This window comes from Carcharodon carcharias, chromosome 17 (assembly GCF_017639515.1).
Source record: "Carcharodon carcharias isolate sCarCar2 chromosome 17, sCarCar2.pri, whole genome shotgun sequence".
In the NCBI taxonomy this organism is placed as follows: Eukaryota; Metazoa; Chordata; class Chondrichthyes; order Lamniformes; family Lamnidae; genus Carcharodon; species Carcharodon carcharias.
The window spans coordinates 105,237,620-105,260,055 of record NC_054483.1 but is presented as its reverse complement, the minus strand read 5'-3'; the positions used below and the strand labels follow the sequence as shown (position 1 = coordinate 105,260,055).

Genomic DNA, 22,436 nt, shown 5'->3' with positions numbered 1-22,436 from the left:
ACCTTGTACAGCTGAAGTAATGAGCTCTGAAGGAGCAAGTTCATCTGCTGCTCATGATACCCATCGGGAGTTTGACTTTGTTCTGCCTGTCACCTTGAAATAATTCTGACATATTCACCTGTGCTTTCAACTTGGTATGTGAGTGCTCAGGATCGTACGTTCTGGGCCTGACTTTGTTCAATTAAGAAACGTGGATGTGATATGTGAAGTCAAACCTAAGTGCCATTTCCTGACAATTTCACACCATTTAGAAGAAGTGTCATTTATTAAATAGAGCCATGATACCTTTCGTCCCAATGTTTGCCTCTCCTCTTCCGAGAGCAAGGGCTCCAACTGCTGAATAATGTTGCGAATGCCCAGGGCACAATTCTACCACATACAGGTGGCCTAATTTCTTGCACTATTCAACTGTGGGGGAATCACATGCAATTCCAACTGACATTCAAATCATTCTGGTTATCCATCAGGAGTAGTAACCCTGACTGGATTTATTTTTTGGCTTTCCCCAGCCCAGGCGCATTAACTCAATGGTTACAGCTCCTGGCAGCCGAACTCAACAAGGCCACGAGAGAAGGACAGACTCGGAATGAGGTACTGGGCTCCCTTGCTTAGTAACCACATTTATCATTCACGTGTAATGTTTTCAACTTCTCCGCACCCAGGTTAACACATTATTAATGAACACTGTGGAGCACAGGTTATTGGCCCTTATTTCCAATATGCATACTTCATCTGATATAGCACAGGGTTAGATACAGAGTAAATCTCCCTCTACACTGTCCCCATCAAACACTCCCAGGACAGGTACAGCATGGGGTTAGATACAGAGTAAAGCTCCCTCTACACTCTCCCCATCAAACACTCCCAGGACAGGTACAGCACGGGGTTAGATACAGAGTAAAGCTCCCTCTGCACTGTCCCCATCAAACACTCCCAGGACAGGTACAGCACGGGGTTAGATACAGAGTAAATCTCCCTCTACACTGTCCCCATCAAACAATCCCAGGACAGGTGCAGCATGGGGTTAGATACAGATTAAAGTTCCCTCTAACTGTCCCCATCAAAGACTCCCAGGACAGTTACAGGACGGGGTTAGATACAGAGTAAAGATGTGAGATACTGAAATGGGGTGAAAATGGGCTGTGCACTATCAGTCTCCAAATATAGGCCCCATGTTCTGTGCAGCGACAGTAGAATTGTTATTTGTTCAGCTGAGGCCAGCACCCAGCAGAGATATAAAGGGCAGACTTTATAGACTGTCATTTGGACTCAGTAATCATCAATCACACAAGAAAAACACTTGAAGAATATATATTTTATCCCTATTATGTGTAGGTGTACACATGTGCATGTGAGCTTTACGCAGAGAGACTGGTGGGGGATGGATGGCGATTGAAGATTTAACATAGTTAAGTAAGTTGATCATTCCAAAACACACACATCCCCACACAACACAATCTTTCATCTTTTCATCTGCAGTGGTTCAAGAAGGCAGCTCACCACCAACTTCTCAAGGGCAATTAGGGCTGGGTGATAAATGCTGACCCAGCCAGTGACGTCCACATCCCATGAATGAATCATATTAAAAAAAAAACTATTCTCGGGGTGTGGGCATCACTGGTAAGGTCTCCTTTAATGCCCATCCTTAGTTGAGTTGAGAAGGTGGTGGTGGGCCATCTTCTTGAACCCCGGGTGACAGTTTTTTGATACAACGGACTGCCCTGCTAGGTCACTTCAGAGGGCAGTTAAAATCATCCAACATTAATGTGGGTCCAGAGTCACATATAGACTAGACCGGGGAAGAATGGCAAGTTTCCTTCTTCTTCAGTTCTCTGCCCGAAAGCAGGTCCGACCCAAAGTGCTACGATCTCTACCACCAGTGGGGCAAGAAGGCAGGTCCCGCATCCAGTCCAGCCGGAACAGGGATCAAACCCCCTGCTATTGGCACCAATCTGATCCACACCGACAATACAGCCAACCAGTCCCACAAGGAGTCTGCATTGCTGGGGTAACATACATTATTACATGCATGTTGTAGTCTGGAGCTATGGATAGTGCTGGCAGAAGCTCCAGTTTTCTTTCCATCACATAGCTGACCAGGAATCTCTCCTGCTCTTACCGCCTGCCATTCGCATGTGCTGGAGGGATTTACAGGCTGATCCTCAACCTGTTTGGCCGTGTTACGCACACACATTCTTTGGTCATCATGTCCTGGGGTGGGCCTTGTACCCAGTGCTTCTGGTTCAAAGTCAGGGACATTACCCACTGCACCCCAAGACCTCTTCATAGGTTTCCTTCCCTGAAGGTTATTCATGAAACAGCTGTTTTTTTATAATGATCATAATGGTCACTTTCTTTTTTACCAGACTTATACTTTCGTTCTTTTTAACTGTGCTAAATCTTTATAAATCACAGGTTCGGCCTCAGCTGGAGTACTGTCTCTGAATCTGGGCACTACACTTTAGGAAGGATGTAATGGCCTTGGAGAGGGTGCAAAGGAGATTTGCTGGAATTAGAATAGGGATGAGGGACTGCGATTATGTGGAGAGAGCTGGAAGAGCTGGGATTGTTCTCCTTGGAGCACAGAAGGGAGAATTGAACAGGGTGTTCAAAAACAGAAGGGAGAATTGAACAGGGTGTTCAAAAACAGAAGGGAGAATTGAACAGGGTGTTCAAAAATCTTAAAGGTTTTGGTAGGGTAGATGAAGAGAAACTGTTGCCTGTAGCAGGAGGGTCAGTAACCTGAGTTCGCAGATTTAACATAATTGACCAAAAGATCTGAGGGAAGAATGGGGAGAGTTTTATTACACAGCAAGTTATGATCTGGAACGTGCTGTCTGAAAGGGTGGTGGAAGCAGATGCAATAGTAAATTTTCAAAAAGGAATTGGATAAACACTTGAAAAGAAAAAAAATGTGCAAGACTATAGGGAATATGAGACTAATTGGATAGTCCCTTCAAAGAGCCAGTAAGGGCACAATGGGCCAAATGGCCACCATTTGTAGTGTCGGTTCTGTGAATGTACAAGCTCAGATTCTAAAACTACTGTAGTAACATTCCAATTCATGTTCCACCAGATTATGAATTCAGTAACTGAACCACAATGCTACCATAATATAAAAGCAAAATTAAAAATCGGAAATAAGAACAGAAAGTTCTGGATAATCTCAGCAGGTCTGGCAGCATCTGTGGAGAAAGAAACAGAGTTAATGTCCGTCTGGCTCCTCTTAGTCCCACCTATTCCAGACCTTCAATCTTGCTTCACTCCTCCACCCCCTCTTAAACCGCATAAATTCCACCACATTTCCAACTCTCTTTAAAGCTCTAAAGAAGAGTCATACAAACTTGAATCGTTAACTCTGTTTCTCTCTCCACGGATGCTGCTGGACCTGCTGGGATTTTCCAGCGTTTTCTGTTTTTAATTTCACAACGCTACCACGTCCAGCTCAGTTGCAGCTGCGCACTCACTTCCGCTTGGGGTCCCACTCCCTCATTTACACACCCGCTAAAGCTGCTCTGCCAGCAGCCCCGTTTGCACCGAGCCCGCAGCACATATTCAAACCACACTCACCTGTACAGGAAAACTCGTGCTTCTGTATTTCCGCCACGTTGAGCCCACGGAGGTCTGGCGGCGCGGTGCACTGCGTGAAGAGCCCGATCTGCGGGCGCTGACGGAGCCACTGGGAGAGCCAGGAGAGGTGGCAGTCGCAGTAGAGGTGGTTGGAGTGCAGGCGACTGAGGGACAAAAATACAAAGAACCGCTGAAGCTCAGCCAGTAGGAGTTGAGCAGCCTGAGCCCAGCACCCAGCGGGCACCAAGCAGGGAACTGTGCCCGATTTGGTATTAAATAGTCACTCTCACTCGGAAAGGTCCCAATACAGAATGTGTAACAAGTGTGACAAAAGGGCCACAATAGTGCCCCTGAGTAGTCAGTGTCTCTAACCCATGCTTAAAAACTCCAACCTCACTGTAGGTTGATTTATCAAAGGAAAACAGTTTTACGTCAACAACATTCATCTCCAGATGAAGGCTTGACTCCCAAAGGCCACTTTTCCCTAAACAATGATCTCTGCTAAAATGTGAATGGGAAGACAGAATTGAGACTAACGAATTGGCGACTAACTAATATGATGCATTCTGTGGTTGATTAGCCCACCTATAACCCACAACTTCAGCTCACCAGGCAGAACAGATGCTCAACACTGGAAACAATGCAGCACTTAAAGAGCTGTACCCCAGAATGTGTTTTAGGTGTCGGGGTAGGGGGTAGGGGTGGGGGTTTTGACGGTGTGGAGCAAAAATGAATGCTGGACTTGCTCTCTCACTATATCAAGAAAGAAAAACTTACATTTATATAGTGCCTTTCACAAGCTCAGGACATTCCAAAGTGCTTCATCGCCAATTAGGTACTTATGAAGCATTGCTAATATTGTAATGTAGAAAATTCTGCAGCCCACTTGCACACAGCAAGATCCCACAAACAGCAATATGATAATGACCAGATAATTTATTTTCTTTTATTGATGTTAGTTAAGATGTAAATTTAAGCCCAAGACATCAGGAAGAACTCTTCTGCTCTTTTTCAAAATAGGGCCATGGAGATGTCTAGGTGAGAAGGCAGACAGGCCTCGCCTTAACATCATATTGGAAAGATGGCACCATTGACAGTGCAGCACTCCCTCAGTACTGAACTTGGAGTGTCAGCTTGGAATTTTTAGCTTCTGGAATGGGTTTTAGAACTATCAAACTTCTGACAATGAGGAAAGAGTACAGCCCACTGAACCATGGCTAACACTACTTGGTGATGTCAGGGGATTTGATGATGTCACATGATTTGGTGGTGTCATAGGAATTGGTAATGACATTGTTTGGTGATGTCATAGGAATTGGTGATGTCACATGCTTCGGTGATATCACAGGAAAGGAAGTGCTACTTAAAATGGATGTCCCCTCCTCAGGCTTTGAGCCAACAATCATACCGCCAGGAATAGCTAATGAGCTAATTGAGAGACATGATTAGATCTATATATGTATATGATGAGAGGATTGCTAGTTACTTCTGTAGAACCCTAAGAAAAAATAAATGTCTTCAGGTAAAAATAGTAATTTACTGGCTGAGAGTTGACTGCTCCTGGCAGTGTACTGGTTAGAGAGAGAGGGTAAGTATGTGCACAGACTTCATTATTCATGGCAGTTTTATAGCTCTTACTGTCTTGGTAGAGTCACAGACACTGAGGAAGGGGGATGGGAGATTCAAGCAGCATGCCAAGTCCGGAGAGACCAGTGAACCAAATTACGAGACGGCAAAATCAATATAATATGATTAGGTCAGCTTTCCAACCTCTTCATGCTGCCCCGCAGGCAAAGCTCTGAAACTAATTACCCATCCTCAGTATGGGACGTCCTCTGGCATTGTCAATACCTCAAGGTTAATTTACTGCTTCCAGTAAAGCACGCTGCTATGTGAGGGTTTGTGTTAATGATTGTGGAATCAAGGTGAAAGATCAAGGTCCATGGTTCAGGACACTGTCAAAATACAAAATCAAGGTTATTCAGGATGTAAGTGATGCTAAGCTTCAGTGTTTAAAAAAAAAAGCCTGTGGACTGTAGGACTGAAGGACATAAGGAACTGCACATTTTTGAGTATTTTGGAAAGTGTGTGTTCAGGATAGAAAATAGTGAGATAAGTGCACATTTCAAAGTGGTTAGGATACTGAGGCAGGGAGGGATGAGTGTGTAGGACTGGGATTCTGCAGCTAAGGTACAAAGTCTTGCATTCCTATAGCACCTTTCGCAACCTCAGAAAATCCCAAAGTGCATCACCGGAAATGAAGTACTTTTCAAGTACAGTCACTGTTGTAGGAAACGCGACAGCCACTTTGCACAAAGCAATCACCCACAAACAGCAATCAAATAAATGATCAGGTCATCTGACATCTAGTTGTTGGCTGAGGGATAAATGTTGGCCAAGACACCAGCAAGAATGGACCTACTATTCCTTAAAATATACCCACTTGAGAGGGTAAACAGGGACCTCAGTGTCTCAGCTGAATGACTGCACCTCTGACAGTGTAGCACTCCCTTAGTTTGGATTTTGTTCTCAGGGTTTTGGAATGGAGTTTGAATCCACAATCTCCAGACCCAGAGACATGAGTCATATGGTTGAGACATAGCTAACACCTTGGAACAACAGAGGAAAGTGTGGAGGAGAATTGATTCCAGCAGGATCAAATAAAATAGAGAAAAGGGGAGAGACAATAATGATATGTTTGGACAAGGTTTTGGAGACTAGCAATGCTGTGAATATAAGATGTGGAGCGTCGCATGATTCTTTTTAATGGAACCAACTCCCTCATCTGCTTTGAATCCCTCTCCCTCCTCAAATCACTGTACTATTCAATAACAGTGTTTGTGTTTATTGACTGAGAGCCTCCTCGACTGAACAGGGATTGTTCCTGGCCTGTAGATTGCTTCACTGTAAGAACTGCAAGATTGACATTGCAATTGTTGATCCTCTCCCAGTGAACAACCTTGTGCTGAGTGTTAGAGAACGAGCTAAGAGTCAGTCTCGTTGTTGAAAGACTAGAAGGGAGTCCAAGAAAAAAACGCAGGACAAGACTACACTGTAAATGCAAAGAATAATTCCTTCACCCTCTCCCTTCCCACAATCATCCCCACTGATACACATGCATACACGTAGATATGCACAGTCACACAGACATACACACGCAGACACACACACACACACACACGGACACATGCACACACACAGACATGTACACACCACACACGGACACACACACTCATACAGACACACACGCATACACACACACACACGCACACATAGACACATACACACACATATTCACAAACACACACACACATAAAGACACACATGTACGCGTGCATGCAAATGCACACAAGAACACATAGACAAACATGCGCATATGTACACACACACACAAACACAGTCTCATCTGTTTGGATCTCATCCTCTCCTAAAGGCTCTGCTCTTGCTGGGGTTTCATGGGCACTGACTATACACCCTAATTCACCTGATCAGAGGACATCTTGTCCTGTGACCGTTCCTCAGGGGACAGATCAGATTGTGACAAGTGGTTTTCTCAATTAGAGTTTTATACAATGACAGTGAAGAGGAAGGGTTTTGGTTCACTAGATTCTGCAGTGCTCCCATCTGGGGATTTACCTGCTTTTGAGAGTGACCCTGCACACAGGAGGCTGTAACAGTCTAAATTAAATTTCCATTTGAAAAACTACATATTTAATCAATGTGGGTCAGACCAATTACTGACTTTACAGCAGTTGATTTGAACATTTCAAATCCCTAGGATAATATAAGTAAGAAAGGATTGCTGAGTTGAAAGTGGGCAAATTGAATTTCAAATCAATGGCTTTAAAGATGGATTTATAAATTCTTTTTAAATTTCTCAGAAAATCTTCTGCTCATTAAGATGGTGACCGAAGCGCATTCATACAAACTTACGAATTAGGAGCAGGAGTAGGTCACTCAGCCCCTCAAGCCTGCTCTGCCACTCAATATGATCATGGCTGATCTGATTGTAACTTCAACCCCGCATTCCTGCCTACCCCCGATAACCTTTCACCCCCCTTGTTAATCAAAAATCTATCTAGCTCTGCCTTACAAATATTCAAGGTCTCTGCTTCCACAGCCTTTTGAGGAGGGGAGTTCCAAAGACTCACTACCATCTCAGAGAAAAAAAAATTCCTTATCTCTGTCTTAAAAATCCAATGTGTTTTACCCACTGTCGGTGCAAACACCCCCAGAGCAGGTACAGCACGGGGTTAGATACAGAGTAAATCTCCCTCTACACTGTCTCCACTGAACACTCCCAGGGCAGGTACAGCACGGGGTTAGATACAGAGTAAAGCTCCCTTTACACTGTCTCCACTGAACACTCAAACACTCCCAGGACAGGTACAGCACAGGGTTAGATACAGAGTAAAGCTCCCTCTACACTGTCCCCATCAAACACTCCCAGGACAGGTACAGCATGGGGTTAGATACAGAGTAAAGCTCCCTCTACACTGTTCCCATCAAACACTCCCAAGACAGGTACAGCACGGGGTTAGATACAGAGTAAAGCTCCCTCTACACTGTCCCCATCAAACACACCCAGGACAGGTACAGCACGAGGTTAGATACAGAGTAAAGCTCCCTCTACACTGTCCCCATCAAACACACCCAGGACAGGTACAGCACAGGGTTAGATACAGAGTAAAGCTCCCTCTACACTGTCCCCATCAAACACTCCCAGGACAAGTACAGCACAGGGTTAGATACAGAGTAAAGGTCCCTCTACACTGTCCCCATCAAACACTCCCAGGACAGGTACAGCACAGGGTTAGATACAGAGTAAAGCTCCCTCTACACTGTCCCCATCAAACACTCCCAGGACAGGTACAGCACAGGGTTAGATACAGAGTATAGCTCCCTCTACTCTGTCCCCACCAAACACTCCCAGGACAGGTGCAGCACAGGATTAGATACAGAGTATAGCTCCCTCTACACTGTCCCCACCAAACACTCCCAGGACAGGTACAGCATGGGATTAGATACAGAGTATAGCTCCCTCTACACTGTCCCCATCAAACATTCCCAGGACAGGTACAGCACGGGGTTAGATACAGAGTAAAGAACTACAGTCGAAAGCTCTGGCAATTCCTGCCATCCTGCTGGCTTCATCACTTTTTTTAATTATTCGTTCATGGGATATGGACATCACTGGCTAGGCCAGCATTTATTGCCCATCCTCAGTTGCATTTAAGAGCCAACCAATTTCTGTGGGTCTGGAGTCATATGTAGGCCAGGCTAGGTAAGGACGGCAGATTTCCTTCCCTAAAGGACATTAGTGAACCAGATGGGTTTTTATGACAATTGACAATGGTTTCATGGTCATCACCAGACTTTTTATTCCAGATTTTTATTGAATTCAAATTTTGCCATCTGCTGTGGTGGGATTCGAACCCAGGTCCCCAGAGCATTACCCTAGGTCTCTGGAATACTAGTCCAGTGACAATAGCACCACCTCCCCTGGCCAAAGTTTTATCTTCGGCATGTGGGCATGCGCCCGACACTCCGCAAAGTAAAATGATGCACAATGACGTCGGGCGTGTGTCCCAACATCACCACACACCATCGCGATATTTCGCTCGGCGGGCATAGACCTGAGTAAAATCGCGGTGCGGAGCCAATCATAGGCGGCGGTCAGCTTCCTGACTGTCCCCGCCGCTCCCGCCGAGCCTGCCCAATGTGGGAAAAATTCAGGCCCATGACTCCCTACCCAACTTGGCTGGAATGTTCACGGGTTATTTTATTGGTTAGACACTCAGTGCTGCTGGGTTCTGATCTATTTATTAACCCTTGTGGGGGTCTCTTTTCCCTTGCCTTACAACAAAAGACCTGAAGGGTGAGAAACTGAACACTGGACAGAAGAGGAGGGGAAGGTATATACGTTTTCTTGGAACTCAGTAAAATTGAGTGTTTATTCCTTTGGGAAAGTAAGTGCCCTGACTTATAAAATCAGTTCCCTCCTGTTGTCAATGGAACAGTTTGTCTCAGAAGATACATCATCGGAGTCATTAAATCAAGCCGTATAATACTGTAACTGTGGTTCAGTGAGTTGCACTTTTGTCTCTGAGTCAGAAGGTTGTAGGTTTAAGACCCGCTCCAGAAACTTGAGCCTAAAATTTAGATTGATATTGTGCTATCGAGGGAGTGCTGCACTGTTGGAGGTGTTGTCATTCAGCTGAGATGTTAAACCGAGGCCCTGTCTGCCCTCTCAGTTGGATATCGAGGATCCTGGAGCAATATTCTGAAGAAGAGCAGGGAAATTCTCCACAATGTCTTCGCCGATATTTATCCCACAACCAACACCAGTATAACAGATGATCTGGTCATTGTCTGCGCACAAATTGGTTGTGACCATGCTTCAAAAAAAAAGTAATTCATTGGCTGTAAAGGGCTTTCGGACAATCTGAGGTTGTGAAAAGTGCTGCAGAAATACAAGTCTTTTTAAGCTTTTTTTTAATCTGCACTGTTATACGCTTTTCATCTTGTCTGTTGACACTGATTAACCTTGAATGGCTTATGTATGTGAATCGTCCATTCCTTCTAAGCCAAGAATCCTTAAGCAGGCACTGAGCTACAGCAAAGCTGGTGACTCACCCACCAATGACCCACAGAATCAGAGAAACTGAGACATTTCCTGTATGGCCACTCGGCCCATTGTGTCCATGCCAGCTGAAAAAGATTGATCCAGTCTGATCCCACTTTCCAGCTCTTGTTCTGCAGCCTCATCATCCTGAGTGCTCTGCCTGAAGTCAGGTCCTTTGTTGACTGTCTGCTGATGATTCACCCTGAGCTGTTCACCTTGGTAGCTTTTGTCAATGGTGGTTTGCCATTGCCTTCCACTTTCAGGGATGGGGTGAGGAGGTAGGTCTTCAGCCAGAACAGGAATTGAACCCATGCTGTTAGGTTAATCTGAACCACACGCTATCCATCTAGCCAGCTGAGCTAACCACATTGAGGGTTTTTGCCTCCAGTACTCTTTCAGGCAGTGTTACAAACCTCCATCACCCTCTGGGTGAAAAGAATCCTCCTTATCTCCCCTCTAATCCTTCTATGAATTACTTTAAATCTTTGCCCCCTGGCTGTTGATCTCTCCAGTAAGGGAAATAGGTCCTCCCTATCCACTCCATCAAGGACCCTCATTATTTTATCTCCCTCAGTTAAATCTCCCCTCAGCCTCCTCTATTCCAAGGAAAACAACCCCAGCCTTTCCCATCTTTTGTCATCGCTAAAATTCTCCAATCCCAGCAGCATCTTCATAAATCTCCTCTGCATCCTCTCTAGCATGATCACATCATTGCTGTAATATAGTGACCAAAACTATATGCAGCGCTCCAATTGTGGTCTAAGTTGTATTTTATACAGTTCTAGCATAACCTTCCCACTCTTACACTCCATGCCTTGACTAATGAAGGAAAGTGTCCCTTATGCTTTCTTAACCACCTTATCTACCGGCAACCATCAGGGATCTGTGGACATGCACTTCAAGGTCCCTCTGTTCCTCTACGCTTTGCAGAATCCTATCATTTATTGTATATTCCCTTGCCTTGTTTATCCTCCCCAAGTACATTACCTCACACTTCTCTGGTTTGAATTCCATTTGCCATTTTTCTGCCCACCTGACCAGTGCATTGATATCTTTCTGCAGTCCACGGGTTTACATTCTATCAGCCACTGTACCAATTTTCGTAGCATCTGTAAAACTTTTAGTTATATCTCTATAATTCTGTCTAGATGGGTTTAGAGCCACTTCCCATTTCCCAGAGTCCTTCTATGCTCCTGACAGTCACTGTGTTTACACTTGTCACACATCTGTCCTTGCTAAAGTCATCTCTTGTTATCTTGTAATGGTTATTGAACGATACAAAAATCAATGTTTGAAGAGTGATGCTTAAAGAGCTCTGCAGTGTAGTACTTACAAGGTGCGAAGCTTTGGCATGTGGTTGAAGCTGGAGACAGGGATACTGCTGATATTGTTGTTATTCAGGGTCCTGGAAAAGGTGGTACAAAAACAATTAAATAACATCCCTTCTTTTTTTGTCCATCCATCGACTTTCCTCTTTTTTGGGAAAGATAAAAAGATTTCTATGGCATTTCTAAAACATTTCTATGGCATCTTTCATGATTGCAGGACACTCCAAAGTGCTTCAGAGCTAATGAAGTACGCTTGAACCATAGAACTATAGAACCATAGAAAAGTTACAGCACAGAAGGAGGCCATTTGGCCCATTTTGTTCATGCTAGCCCGAGGGACATCCAGGTGGCCTTTCTAATCCCACCTTCCTGTACCCGGCCCATAGTCCTGCAGTTTACAGCACTCAAGGTGCAGATCCAGGTGCTTTTTAAAAGAGTACTCAACTCAATTGTGATGGCTCATGTGCTTTTGGGGAAAAAAAACTTATATTGTATGTTGAAGTGATGGTCCCTTTAAGAACTAAGTTTGTCTGAAAGATTTCTGGTAATGCACCTTGCTTCCAGTAACAGATCATATAACCAAGTTGCCTGGGAGACAAACAAAATAAAGAGGGGTCATGAAGAAGTTAATTATTGGGGGAGAGTCATTTTTCTGCATATGGTTCTGTTGCAAGCAGGTTTAGTTCTTTAATTTAAAGCAAACTGGGAGTAGATAACTCCTCTTTAAAGCAGGATTCAGCTGAAATTTTGTGTGCATGGCTAAAAGGTTTTTTTAAAAAAAAAACTGGTTAACTGAAGGACTATACTATTAGTGAGTTGAATTTCTGAGATAGCTAAGCTGAAAAGAGAGAAAAGAGTTTTAGTTGCAAAATTCCAGAGTTAAAGAATATTAGAACCAGGGTTAGATTCAGGTGGCTATACAACCAACCGATCAACACCATCTCCCGCTGAGGTCTGTCCTTCCTGGATTTGCACAAAGATGACATTTGGGAGAGGAGTTTAGATGCAGCCTTTAACATCCCAGATGCATGAATCATCTGAGTGCTCCTCATGTTTCATAGGGTGGGGTCCACAGGGAACCTGACAGAGCAAACCAACAAACAAACTACTACATAAACAGAAAGCTGGGGAAGACTTACAGAACCTCCAGGCTCCTGAGGGCTCGGAACGCGCCTTCCTCAATGCAAGTAATTTGATTTTTATCCAGCTGCCTGTTATAGGAGAGAGAAGGAATATTGAAGCAGTGAGGCCATAAATTTTCAGACAACAGGCCCCTTACCTAAATATTATCTTTACTAGACCCTAATCCTTAGGATATGAACAAATCTATGAAGGTTTCTCTCTATCACTGACGCTCTACTCTGAAGTTTGGCCTCACATTGCGAAAAGCTCTTTAAATGGGCTCTGTTTTTTTTTAGAACTTTACCATCAGTGTTTTTGAATTCCCCTCGATTCCCTTCATTACCTGACATAGGCTGAGAACAAGGGGCAGATACTAGAGGGAGAGAGGGACAGAAAGCGAGAGATAGGGAGAGCGCGGGAAAGGTGAACAGAAGGCGGGAATAAGCATAGGGCGGGGGAAACAGGTAGAAAATGGGAAAGACAGATGAAAGATTAGGAAAGAGATAGAGAGTGGAAGAAACGGAAACGAGTGGAAGAAATAGGCAGAAAGCGGAAGAGACAGCTGGACAGAGATTGGAGGAGGTAAACAGAAAAAAAGACCACAGACATTGAGGCCAGAGTTTTTGCTCCAGCATCGGGTGCACAGGGGTTGGGAGAACTCCTGGCTCCGTAAGCCCAACTCCTGAAAAGGTGCAACCCCCTCCCCCACCAGAAGTATGGGTTTTTGTTCCAGGGATGTCAGGTTTTGTGGGAGTCAAGCCCGCCGCCCCCGGAAAACGTGTGCAGGCGTCCAGAGGGGCACAGAGGTTGGCACGGGCACAGGCCCAACCCGGTGCTCCTGCACTTGGTCCCAGCTGTGGAAAAAGGCTGCGTTTGCGGCCAACACCACACGTGTCCAATTGTATGCGCGGCCTCCATCTTTACAGGGGGCAATGTGCAGCAGGGAATTGCAAATCCTACAGTGTCGGCAGCATCAAGTTCGCACTTTTAACAATGCCCTCCATCCACAGCTCAACCCAAACCTCACCGACAGGGCTGGAAAGGGCAAGTGGCAAGTGGGACCCCTCCATCCGCCCAACCTCACCCCCAACCCCCAATTAAAATGACACTTCATGTTGGTGTCTTTTTTGGAAATTGATCAAAAGATGGACTATCAAAAGAAATGGCTGGGGGGACAGAGAGAGAGAGAGAGAGAGAGAAAGCAGGAGAGACAGAAACAGGGGAACGGCCATGCTCCGAGCGCCCGCCCGCTGCAGGGCTCAGGAAGTCTGGAATTGCTTGACATTTCAGGCCAGCCATTTAATGAGTTCAGAGGGATGGTCCACCTGGCCGTGTTATGCTTCCTTCCTGGTATAAACCATTTTGGGGATACCTGTGCAGTAAAATAGGATTCATTGTTAAAAGGTTGAAGGCTGCTGAAAAGAAGCTGTCACCATTTACGAGGGTGGATTTGTGTCTTGTGCTAATGACGTCATTGACCTCCGCGCAAACGCTGTCTGCAGCCATCTTGCATTGGCAGGAATTACAGCGTTGAAAAAAAGAATCAAACGAAAAACAGTCCTGCAGCATTCAACTCTCACACTCCCCATGCCCCATCCATGCCAGCCCATGTCATTTCATGTGTCCACTCATACCCCATGGCCGCTCATACCCTCCAATGTCACCCTATGTTCTTCCACCTACCCCCATGGCTCTTTACAGCCCCTATGCCAACTTAGTGCCAACTCATGCCAACCCATGCCCCACCTATCACCCTTTTACCTTACATCCTCCATGGTGACTGATGGGAAGACCTCAGGGGTCCCACTTCAAAGACTTCATAAGCACTTGGACCTGTCAATCAGATAGTGAACTGACAGGCACCCCGATGTGAAAATGATGGGTTGTGAAATCAGTCAGACAGCGCTAATTTTATAATGGTAGCCTTCAGGCTTATGTCAACAGGCAGAGTGAAATAACAAGCACTGATTTTTTTCAGCTCTGCAGCCAGTTTTTTTCAAATATTTAAAGGGCAGGATATTTAAATGTCTTGACAGCTTGACAGCTCCCTTTGACATCTCAGTCTGCCAGCTTCCTTGACAGCTTGACAGTTCCCTTGACAGTTCCATTGAGTTTTTCCACTTCTGACACACAGTCGTGTCTGCTTTTGACAATCCCTCAGGGATATAACTCCCGAAAGTATCCCAGGACCATATCCCAATGGGCACCTTACATCTCCAAAGAAATCCAATAAGTTTAGCCTCTCTCCTACTAAGTCTAATGCGCACAATGTGTATTTCCCATTCCTTCCTTGTGAAAATCAGATCAGAGTGAAGGCGGCTGCACCTTAACATGTGCAGTTGCCTCCATGAACCACGGATATCCAAAGTTTGACCTGCCACTGTTCCCTCTTCCCGCGAAAATGATGGGGAACGGGTCTAGGGGCATGATTCCTGGATTCGGACCTCTGGCACCATTTTCACAAAGACGGAGAACCTCTCCGTCTGTGTGAAAATTCAGGCCTGAGAGAGTATAAGAAATAAGGATAGAGAGAGTGGGAGGGAATCACAGAGACCCCCAACTCTGAAGAATGGAGACAGGCAGAGTAAGAGGAAGTTAAAAAATGGTGATAGAGTAAGAGACAGGTAAAGAGAGATGCAGAATTGAGAGAGATAGAGTCGGGGCTGGAGTAATGTTGGAGACAAAGAGAGAAAGAAGCCAATGGAGAGGACAAAGGTAGATAGTGCTTTCCCATTTTCTATTAAGAATGGACCTTCTTGACTGACAAACAATGCTACTTATTTTAGATCACTCTCATCGATTTAATCCTCCCATAGCATACAGCTCAGTCTATGATTACATTAGGGTGGAAGTTAATCCCTGAGCCAACGACCACTGACTCTTCCCAGCGAAAAACATTGATCTTGTCTTGTTTTCGTTCTTGTTTAGGGAGAAGGGCTAACATTGGCATTGTAACTGTCCTGGTATAGGGCAAAATTGGCAATATATACCCCCATCACAAGGAATCTGTATCCAATGTATTTTGACTGTTTCATTCACATTTTCTTTGAACACCTTTGCTTGTTAATTGTAAAAATATCAGAGATGAGAGGAAAAGGCTATTTATTTAACTGGCGGGGGTGGGGGGCTGGGGCGGTGGGGGGGGGTTGCAGTCGGGGAGGTGCAGGAGGCCATGTGATAAAACCTCCAGAAACTGAACTGGACTAGTCATAAAAATACTGTGGCTACAAGAGCTGGTCAAAGGTGAGGAATCCTGAAACAAGTAACTCACCTCCTGACTCTCCAAAGCCTGTCCACCATCTACAAGACACAAGTCAGGAGTGTGACGGAATACTCCCCACTTGTCAGGGTGAATGCAGTTCCAACAACATTCAAGAAGCTTGACACCATCCAGGACAAAGCAGCCTGCTTGATTGGCACCCCTTCCACAAACATTCACTCCCTCCACCATGGATGCACAGTAGCAGCAGTGTGTACCATCTACCTAGGCTCCTTAGACAGCACCTTCCAAACCTACAAGCTCCACCAGCTAGGAGGATATGGGCAGCAGATAGATGGGAACACCACCACCTGGAAGCTCCCCTCCAAGCCACACACCATCCTGACTTGGTAATATATCACCGTTCCTTCACTGTCACTAGGTCAAAATCCTGAAACTCCCTCCCTAACAGCACTGCGGGTGTATCTACACCACATGGCTCACCTCCACCTTCTCAAGGGCAATTAGGGATGAGCAATAAATCAGTTGACAACCTTGCTACTCTGCAAGCGGGAGCAGTCTCTGATTTTCTGGTTTTGTGTAGGATTGACAAAGGACAACAAGTGTCACTGGAAACAACAGCAATGGAGTAAAGTCTAACTAGCCAAGTACTTCACTGAGACAGGTTGAGTTCCAACTGCAAGACTCAAATCACCACACCCCCGAGAGGACGGAATCTCAGCAATGTCATAAAGGACAGGGCCCTTAGAAGTCTGTCCGAAAAGAGAGAGGGAGGGAGAGGGCAATGCAAGAAGGCTTAAGGAGAGAAAGATGGAGACTTATTTAACTGGCGAGCATCTCGGCTGGACTGGCTGTACTCACAAGTTCTTGATGTCGGTCGCTCCACGGAATGCCTTCCTGGGAATAGCCTGGATGAAATTCTCACTCAGATCCCTGTGAAAACATCAGATTCCATATTACTGTGAGTTTTTGAATAATCAATCCTATTCACCCTCACTATTAATGAACCCTGCTGTTAATGTTCCAGTATCTTTTCTGTTGCTCCGTATGGTTACTGTGTGGATAACTGCACCTCTTGACCCTCGGCACATTCAGAATCTTAGGCCGGTATTTTACGTTCCTCCTTGGAGTGGGCTGGCAGGTGGGGGTGGGGATGGTAATAATAAGGTGGAGTGGCAGGGGGGCTGCTTGTCTTGGGCGGTGTGGCTGGGGTCTCCAACTTAGAGATGGGAGATTTTGTCATGAAGGGAATGGTAGCATAGTGGTAATGTTACTGGACGAGTAAACTGGAGGCTTGGATTAATGCTATGGGTACACGGGTACAAATCTCAGCACAGCAGGTGGAATTTAAATTCAATTAATAAAACCTGGAATTGAAAGCTAGTCTCAGTATCGATTTTCATAAAAACCCATCTGGTTCGCTTTAGGGAAGGAAATCTGGCCTATATGTGACTCCAGACTCACCGCAGTGTGGTTGACCCTTAACTGTCAGTTCAAGAAGGCAGCTCATCACCACCTTCTCCAGGGAAATTAGGGATGGGGAACTAATGCCCACATCCTATGAAAGAATAAAAAAATGCTGGGGAACTTCATTAATTAAATAAAATCTATAATTAAAGAGAAGTTAGTATCAGTAATGGTGAGCATGAAACTGGCTCTCCGTTAAAAGTTCATCTGATTCATAGGAAATCTGCCATTCATACCCGGTCTGACCTATATGTGACTCCAGACCCACAGCATTGTGGTTGACTCTTAATTGCCCTCTGAAGTAGCCACCCAGTTGTATTCAAGGAGGTGGCTCACCAACACCTTCTCAAGAGCAATTAGGGATGGGCAATAAATGCTGGCCTTGCCAGCGATGCTCACATCCCTTGAATGAATAAAAGAAAGACTCCAGGAATACATTTGACCATATTTGGCAACCTGTTGGTAAACAGTTTTTGCCATTTGGACAAGTCTTCCACGGATCCTCACGTTCACAATGGCCATTTATTTTGCAATGGGGAAGCTCCTGATTCTTTTTGTAATTAGCCAATTGCTACTGTCGGACCGTTTAGCTCTTCGATAGTCTGCTCCTCCTTCTTCTGCTACCCCCTCCCCCGCCCCCTCTGCAAACTGAGCCCCCATCACCACCCCCCCACCCCACCCCCCCACCGCCCCAGCAAAAAGAGGCCAAGGTTTGAGATAAACAATCTGCAGCAAAGCTCTCTAGAACTGGATGAAAGTCAATATTCTAACAGATGACAGATGAGGTTCTAATCTGACAAGGCACTCTGCGGAGATGGGGGGAGGGGCTGGGCTACCAACTGATTTCAGCAGGCTGTGTGGCAATTTCTCGAAGTCTGGTTTATCTGCTAAATAAAAGGCCTTTTGCTTTAGGATTTGGTGACGCTAGTTATTTATCTTACTTGCAGTTACAGTTGAACCTTCAGTAGCAGCAAAGCAAACCTCACAACTCAACCCATGATCCCACCCACCCGGCTTTGCACTGATCCTAAACACTCCCGATACCACCTGCTCCCATCCTCATCCTATCCCATTCTTTGCCCCTGTCCTGATTCAAATTTAAGGTAGATTCTGAGCAGGCAAGATTTTTTTATTCAGTCATGAGATGTGGGCATCAGTGGCAAGACCTACATTTATTGCCCATCCCTAATTGCCCTCGGGAAGATGGTGGTGAGCCACCTTCTTGAATGGTTCATTTTGATTCATTTCCTAGGCCATTTCAGAGGGCAGTTAAGGGTCAACCACATCGCTGTGGGTCTGGAGTCACATGTAGGCCAGATCAGGTAAGGATGGCCGATTTCCTTCCCTAAAGGACACCAGTGAACTAGATGGATTTGCATGATTATCCGGTAGTTTCACAGTCACCATTGCTGAAGTTAGCATTTAATTCCAGATCTAATTGATTAACCGAATTTAAATTCCCCAGCTACTCGGATTGGAACTCATGCCTATGGATTTGTAGTCCAGGGTTCTGGATTATTAATCCAGTAATGTAACCACTATGCTACAATGCCCAACCCTAGACCAGCACAAATTGGCTTCAGTTACACAAGCTATATAAGGTGTGGGGAAATGTGTGTAAACACCACTGAAAAAAGCAGATGGAGAAAAGAATTCTTTAGGGAAAGGCTGACCATGACCCAGGATCAAAGGCATCAGAGAAGACCTGGGAGGCCTGTTGGTCTTTAACTAGCCTAACTAGGAAACCCAGGAACTGCCAGGCAGAGGAGTGGAGAACCTGGTATATCACTCCCACACCACTAACCTGTGATAAAGTAGGTGACCAAAGGACACACCATCGCCCAATGGTCACCTCTGTCTTAGAGTCAAGAACGGGTTCCTGTAGCCTAGGCAACTTGTGAACTAGAAAGTTCATGTTAGCGAGCTAATCTTTACTTGGGCTAGGCTTGAGACGGAAGTGGGAACAAAATGAGTGGTCATAAATAAAGCTAATCATCACTGATAAATCTAATGAGGAATTCAGAAGCAATTCCTTTACTCAGAGTGGTTTGAATGTGGAACCCGCTACTTCACGGAGAGATTGAAGAGAGTAGCATTAAATCATAGGATAGTACGGCACAGCAGGAGGTCATTTGGCCCATCGAATCTGCAACAGCTCACTTGAAGAGCAATCCAGTTAGACCCAGCCTTTCCCCAAGTATTTATCCAATTCCTTTCTAATGGTTATTGGACATGTGTTCACTACCCAAAAATTTGACAACAAATGTTGGCCTTGCCAGTGGCGCCCACATCCCATGAGAGAATAAGTAAAAACCCTATCACACAGCGAATTCCAAATCCTAACCACCCTGCTGCATAAAAATGTCCTATGTCACCTCTGGTTCCTTTGCCAGTTACCTTAAATCTGTGTTCTCTGGTCATTGACCCTTCAGTCATTGAAAACAGTTTCTCTTTATTTAATCTATCTAAACCCTTCATGGTTTTGAACACCTCTATCAAATCTCCTCTCAGCCTTGTCTCCACCCTAAAACGAAGAACCCCTTCTTCAATAGTCTGTCCTTTGACTGTAATCCCTCAAGCCAGGAGCCATTCTAGTAGATCCCTTCTCTACATTTAAGGGGAAATTAGGGTAGGAATGGCGAAAGGAATGGAAGGTAATGCTGATAAGGTTAGATGATGAGGAATGGGAGAAGGCTCATGTGGGGTGTAAACACTGCAGATGAGATTAGCACACTGGAGATTTTCTGTGCAGCATCTCAGATGGTGTTAAGTCCCGTTTCCTGTTTGATGAGGTATGTATTGTCTACACTCCCCAGGTAGTCTTGACAGCTGCAGCATTTTTTCATTCCTTGTTAACAGGCACCCTGTCCTTCAACAGACAGGCAAACCCAATTTGTTTCCACCTTGAGTACATCATTTGATGCACTTGTTTGAGCTCATTGACACAGGTGGGCCTGAGCTACAGAGTGAGAAGGAGGCAGCCAAACAGTTCAATGAAGTATCTTCTTGGCCGTAAGGTGCTTTGGGATGTCCTGAGGTCTTGAAAGATGCTATAGAAATGCGAGACCTTTTTTTTTATATCAGCAGCTCAGTAAAATCCCTTAAAGACAGCGGCATCATTCAGAACACAGCTGACCCAAATATTCAATGGACTAAGAACATGAGATGGATTTTAATGTGGATACATGTCAGTTAATTTTAACATTGGGATAGGAAACACTGTAACATGAAGACTGGGTCTCCATTAACTAGAGTGGAAGAGGCAAAGTGTTGGGTTGATTATTGGCTGTTCACTGAGAGCGTGCAGTGTATATATCAGTTAAGATAATTGTACCTGACAAAGGGGCCCTAGAGCATCAGGATATTTTAACCCTCTGTGACCCAGTTGCATATTGGATGCTGCATCAGGTAATGCATAGCCACACCAGAGATTCGAGGAACAGCAGCCAGGCAGATTTATGGACTTAGGGCTCCATGTTAGAAGGATAGACTTGTGGAACTGAATTTATTTTCATTGAAGGAAAAACATCTGTGAGAAGCCAGTCCAGTGCAGAGAAATTCTTTTCTCTGAGAGAGGAAATCTTGTTAAAGAAATGTGTTGGGGATAGAGATGTACAATGTTTTCTCACATTTCAGCAAGTGCATTTCCTCATGATTAGAGGCCCAATTCTAGGCACCAAACTTCAGCAAGGATGTGAAGACATTGGAGGGAGTGCAGAAAAGTTTTACCAGAATGTTCCTGGGGATGAGAGACTTTAGTCACGAAGATAGATTGTCAAAACAGGGTGTGTTCACAATGGAGAAGGCTAAGAGGTGGTTTAATAGAGGTGTTCAAAATCATGAGGGGGCTGGACAGAATAGATAGGGAGAAACTGTTCCCATTGATGGAAAGGTCAAGAACTGAGGGCACCGATTCAAGGTGATTGGCGAAAGAGCCAATGGCAACATGAGGAAAAGCTTTTTTACGCAGCAAGTTGTTAAGTGTCTGGAGTGCATGGCCTGAGAATGTGGTGGAAGCAGATTCAATCGTGGCTTACAAAAGGAAATTGGATAATTCCCAGAAGAGAAAAGGAAGAAAGGTGGGGGAGTGCGATTAGCAGAGTGCTCTTTCAGGGAGCCACCACAGACACAATGGGCCAAATGGCCTCTTTCTGTGCCGTAACCTTTTTCTGATTCTATAGTAAGGGGACCAAGAACAAGGAGCCACAATCTTAAAGTTAGTGCTGAGCTGTTAGGAGTGAAATCGGAAAGCACTTCTTCACTCAAAAGTTGGAGAAACCTAGAACTTTCTACCTCAAAAGTCGTCGGATGCTGGAGGATCAATTGGAGCTCTTGATACAGAGATTGATTTTTGTTGGGTAAGGGCAGGATATGGAGCAAAGATGGATAAATGGAGCTGAGATACAGATCAGCCAAGATCTTACAGAGGGGGTTAGAGGGGCTGAACGGTCTCCTCCTGTTCCTGATGTTTCTAAATGGATCTTTGTGGCACTTCCCATAAAACAGGATAATCAGATCAAAATGTCATCTGGTGCTTAAGGCCATCATTGGTGTTATCAACCAGCTCCATGGATGGGAGAGAGGTCAGAGGGCAATGCCACCTTTAATGTAATACAAGTTCCCAAGGCATTTCTCAGCTGCATTATAAAGTAAAATTTACACCCCTTTTGAATGACAGAAGGGGATATGAGGACAGGTGATCTCAAGCTTGGCCAAAGAGGTAGGTTTTAAGGAAGAAAATGAGATAGAGAGGCAGAGAGGTTTAGGGAGGGAATTCCAGGACTTAGGGCCTAGACAACTGAAGACGCAGCCACTAATGGTGGAGCAATTAAAATCAGGGTGTTCAAGAGGCCTGAATTAGAGGAGCGCAGAGATCTTGGAGGGTTGCAGGATTAGAGGAGAGTACACAGTTAGGGAGGAGCGAGGTCATGGAGGGGTTTGAAAACAAGAATGAGAATTTTGAAATCAAGACATTGCTTGGCTGGAAACTAATATAGGTTAGTGAGAACAGGGGTGGTACGTGAATGGGATTTGGTGTAAGTTAAGACATGGGCAGCAAATGTTTGGATAAGCCTCAAATTTACGGAGGATTTAAGTGCGAGGT

General features: G+C 45.0%; 1 protein-coding gene across 1 annotated transcript in view; it reads right to left on the bottom strand.

Moving 5' to 3' along the window:
• LOC121289696 (slit homolog 1 protein-like) overlaps nucleotides 1–22,436 on the bottom strand; it is an 810,815-nt gene that overhangs the window by 681,139 nt on the left and 107,240 nt on the right. Inside the window, exons 5-8 of the mRNA XM_041209320.1 lie at nucleotides 16,727–16,798; nucleotides 12,663–12,734; nucleotides 11,529–11,600; nucleotides 3,571–3,734 (exon numbers count right to left, since the gene is read on the bottom strand). Of these exons, the coding sequence (XP_041065254.1) occupies nucleotides 3,571–3,734; nucleotides 11,529–11,600; nucleotides 12,663–12,734; nucleotides 16,727–16,798 (380 nt within the window). The remainder of the gene's footprint in view (nucleotides 1–3,570; nucleotides 3,735–11,528; nucleotides 11,601–12,662; nucleotides 12,735–16,726; nucleotides 16,799–22,436) is intronic.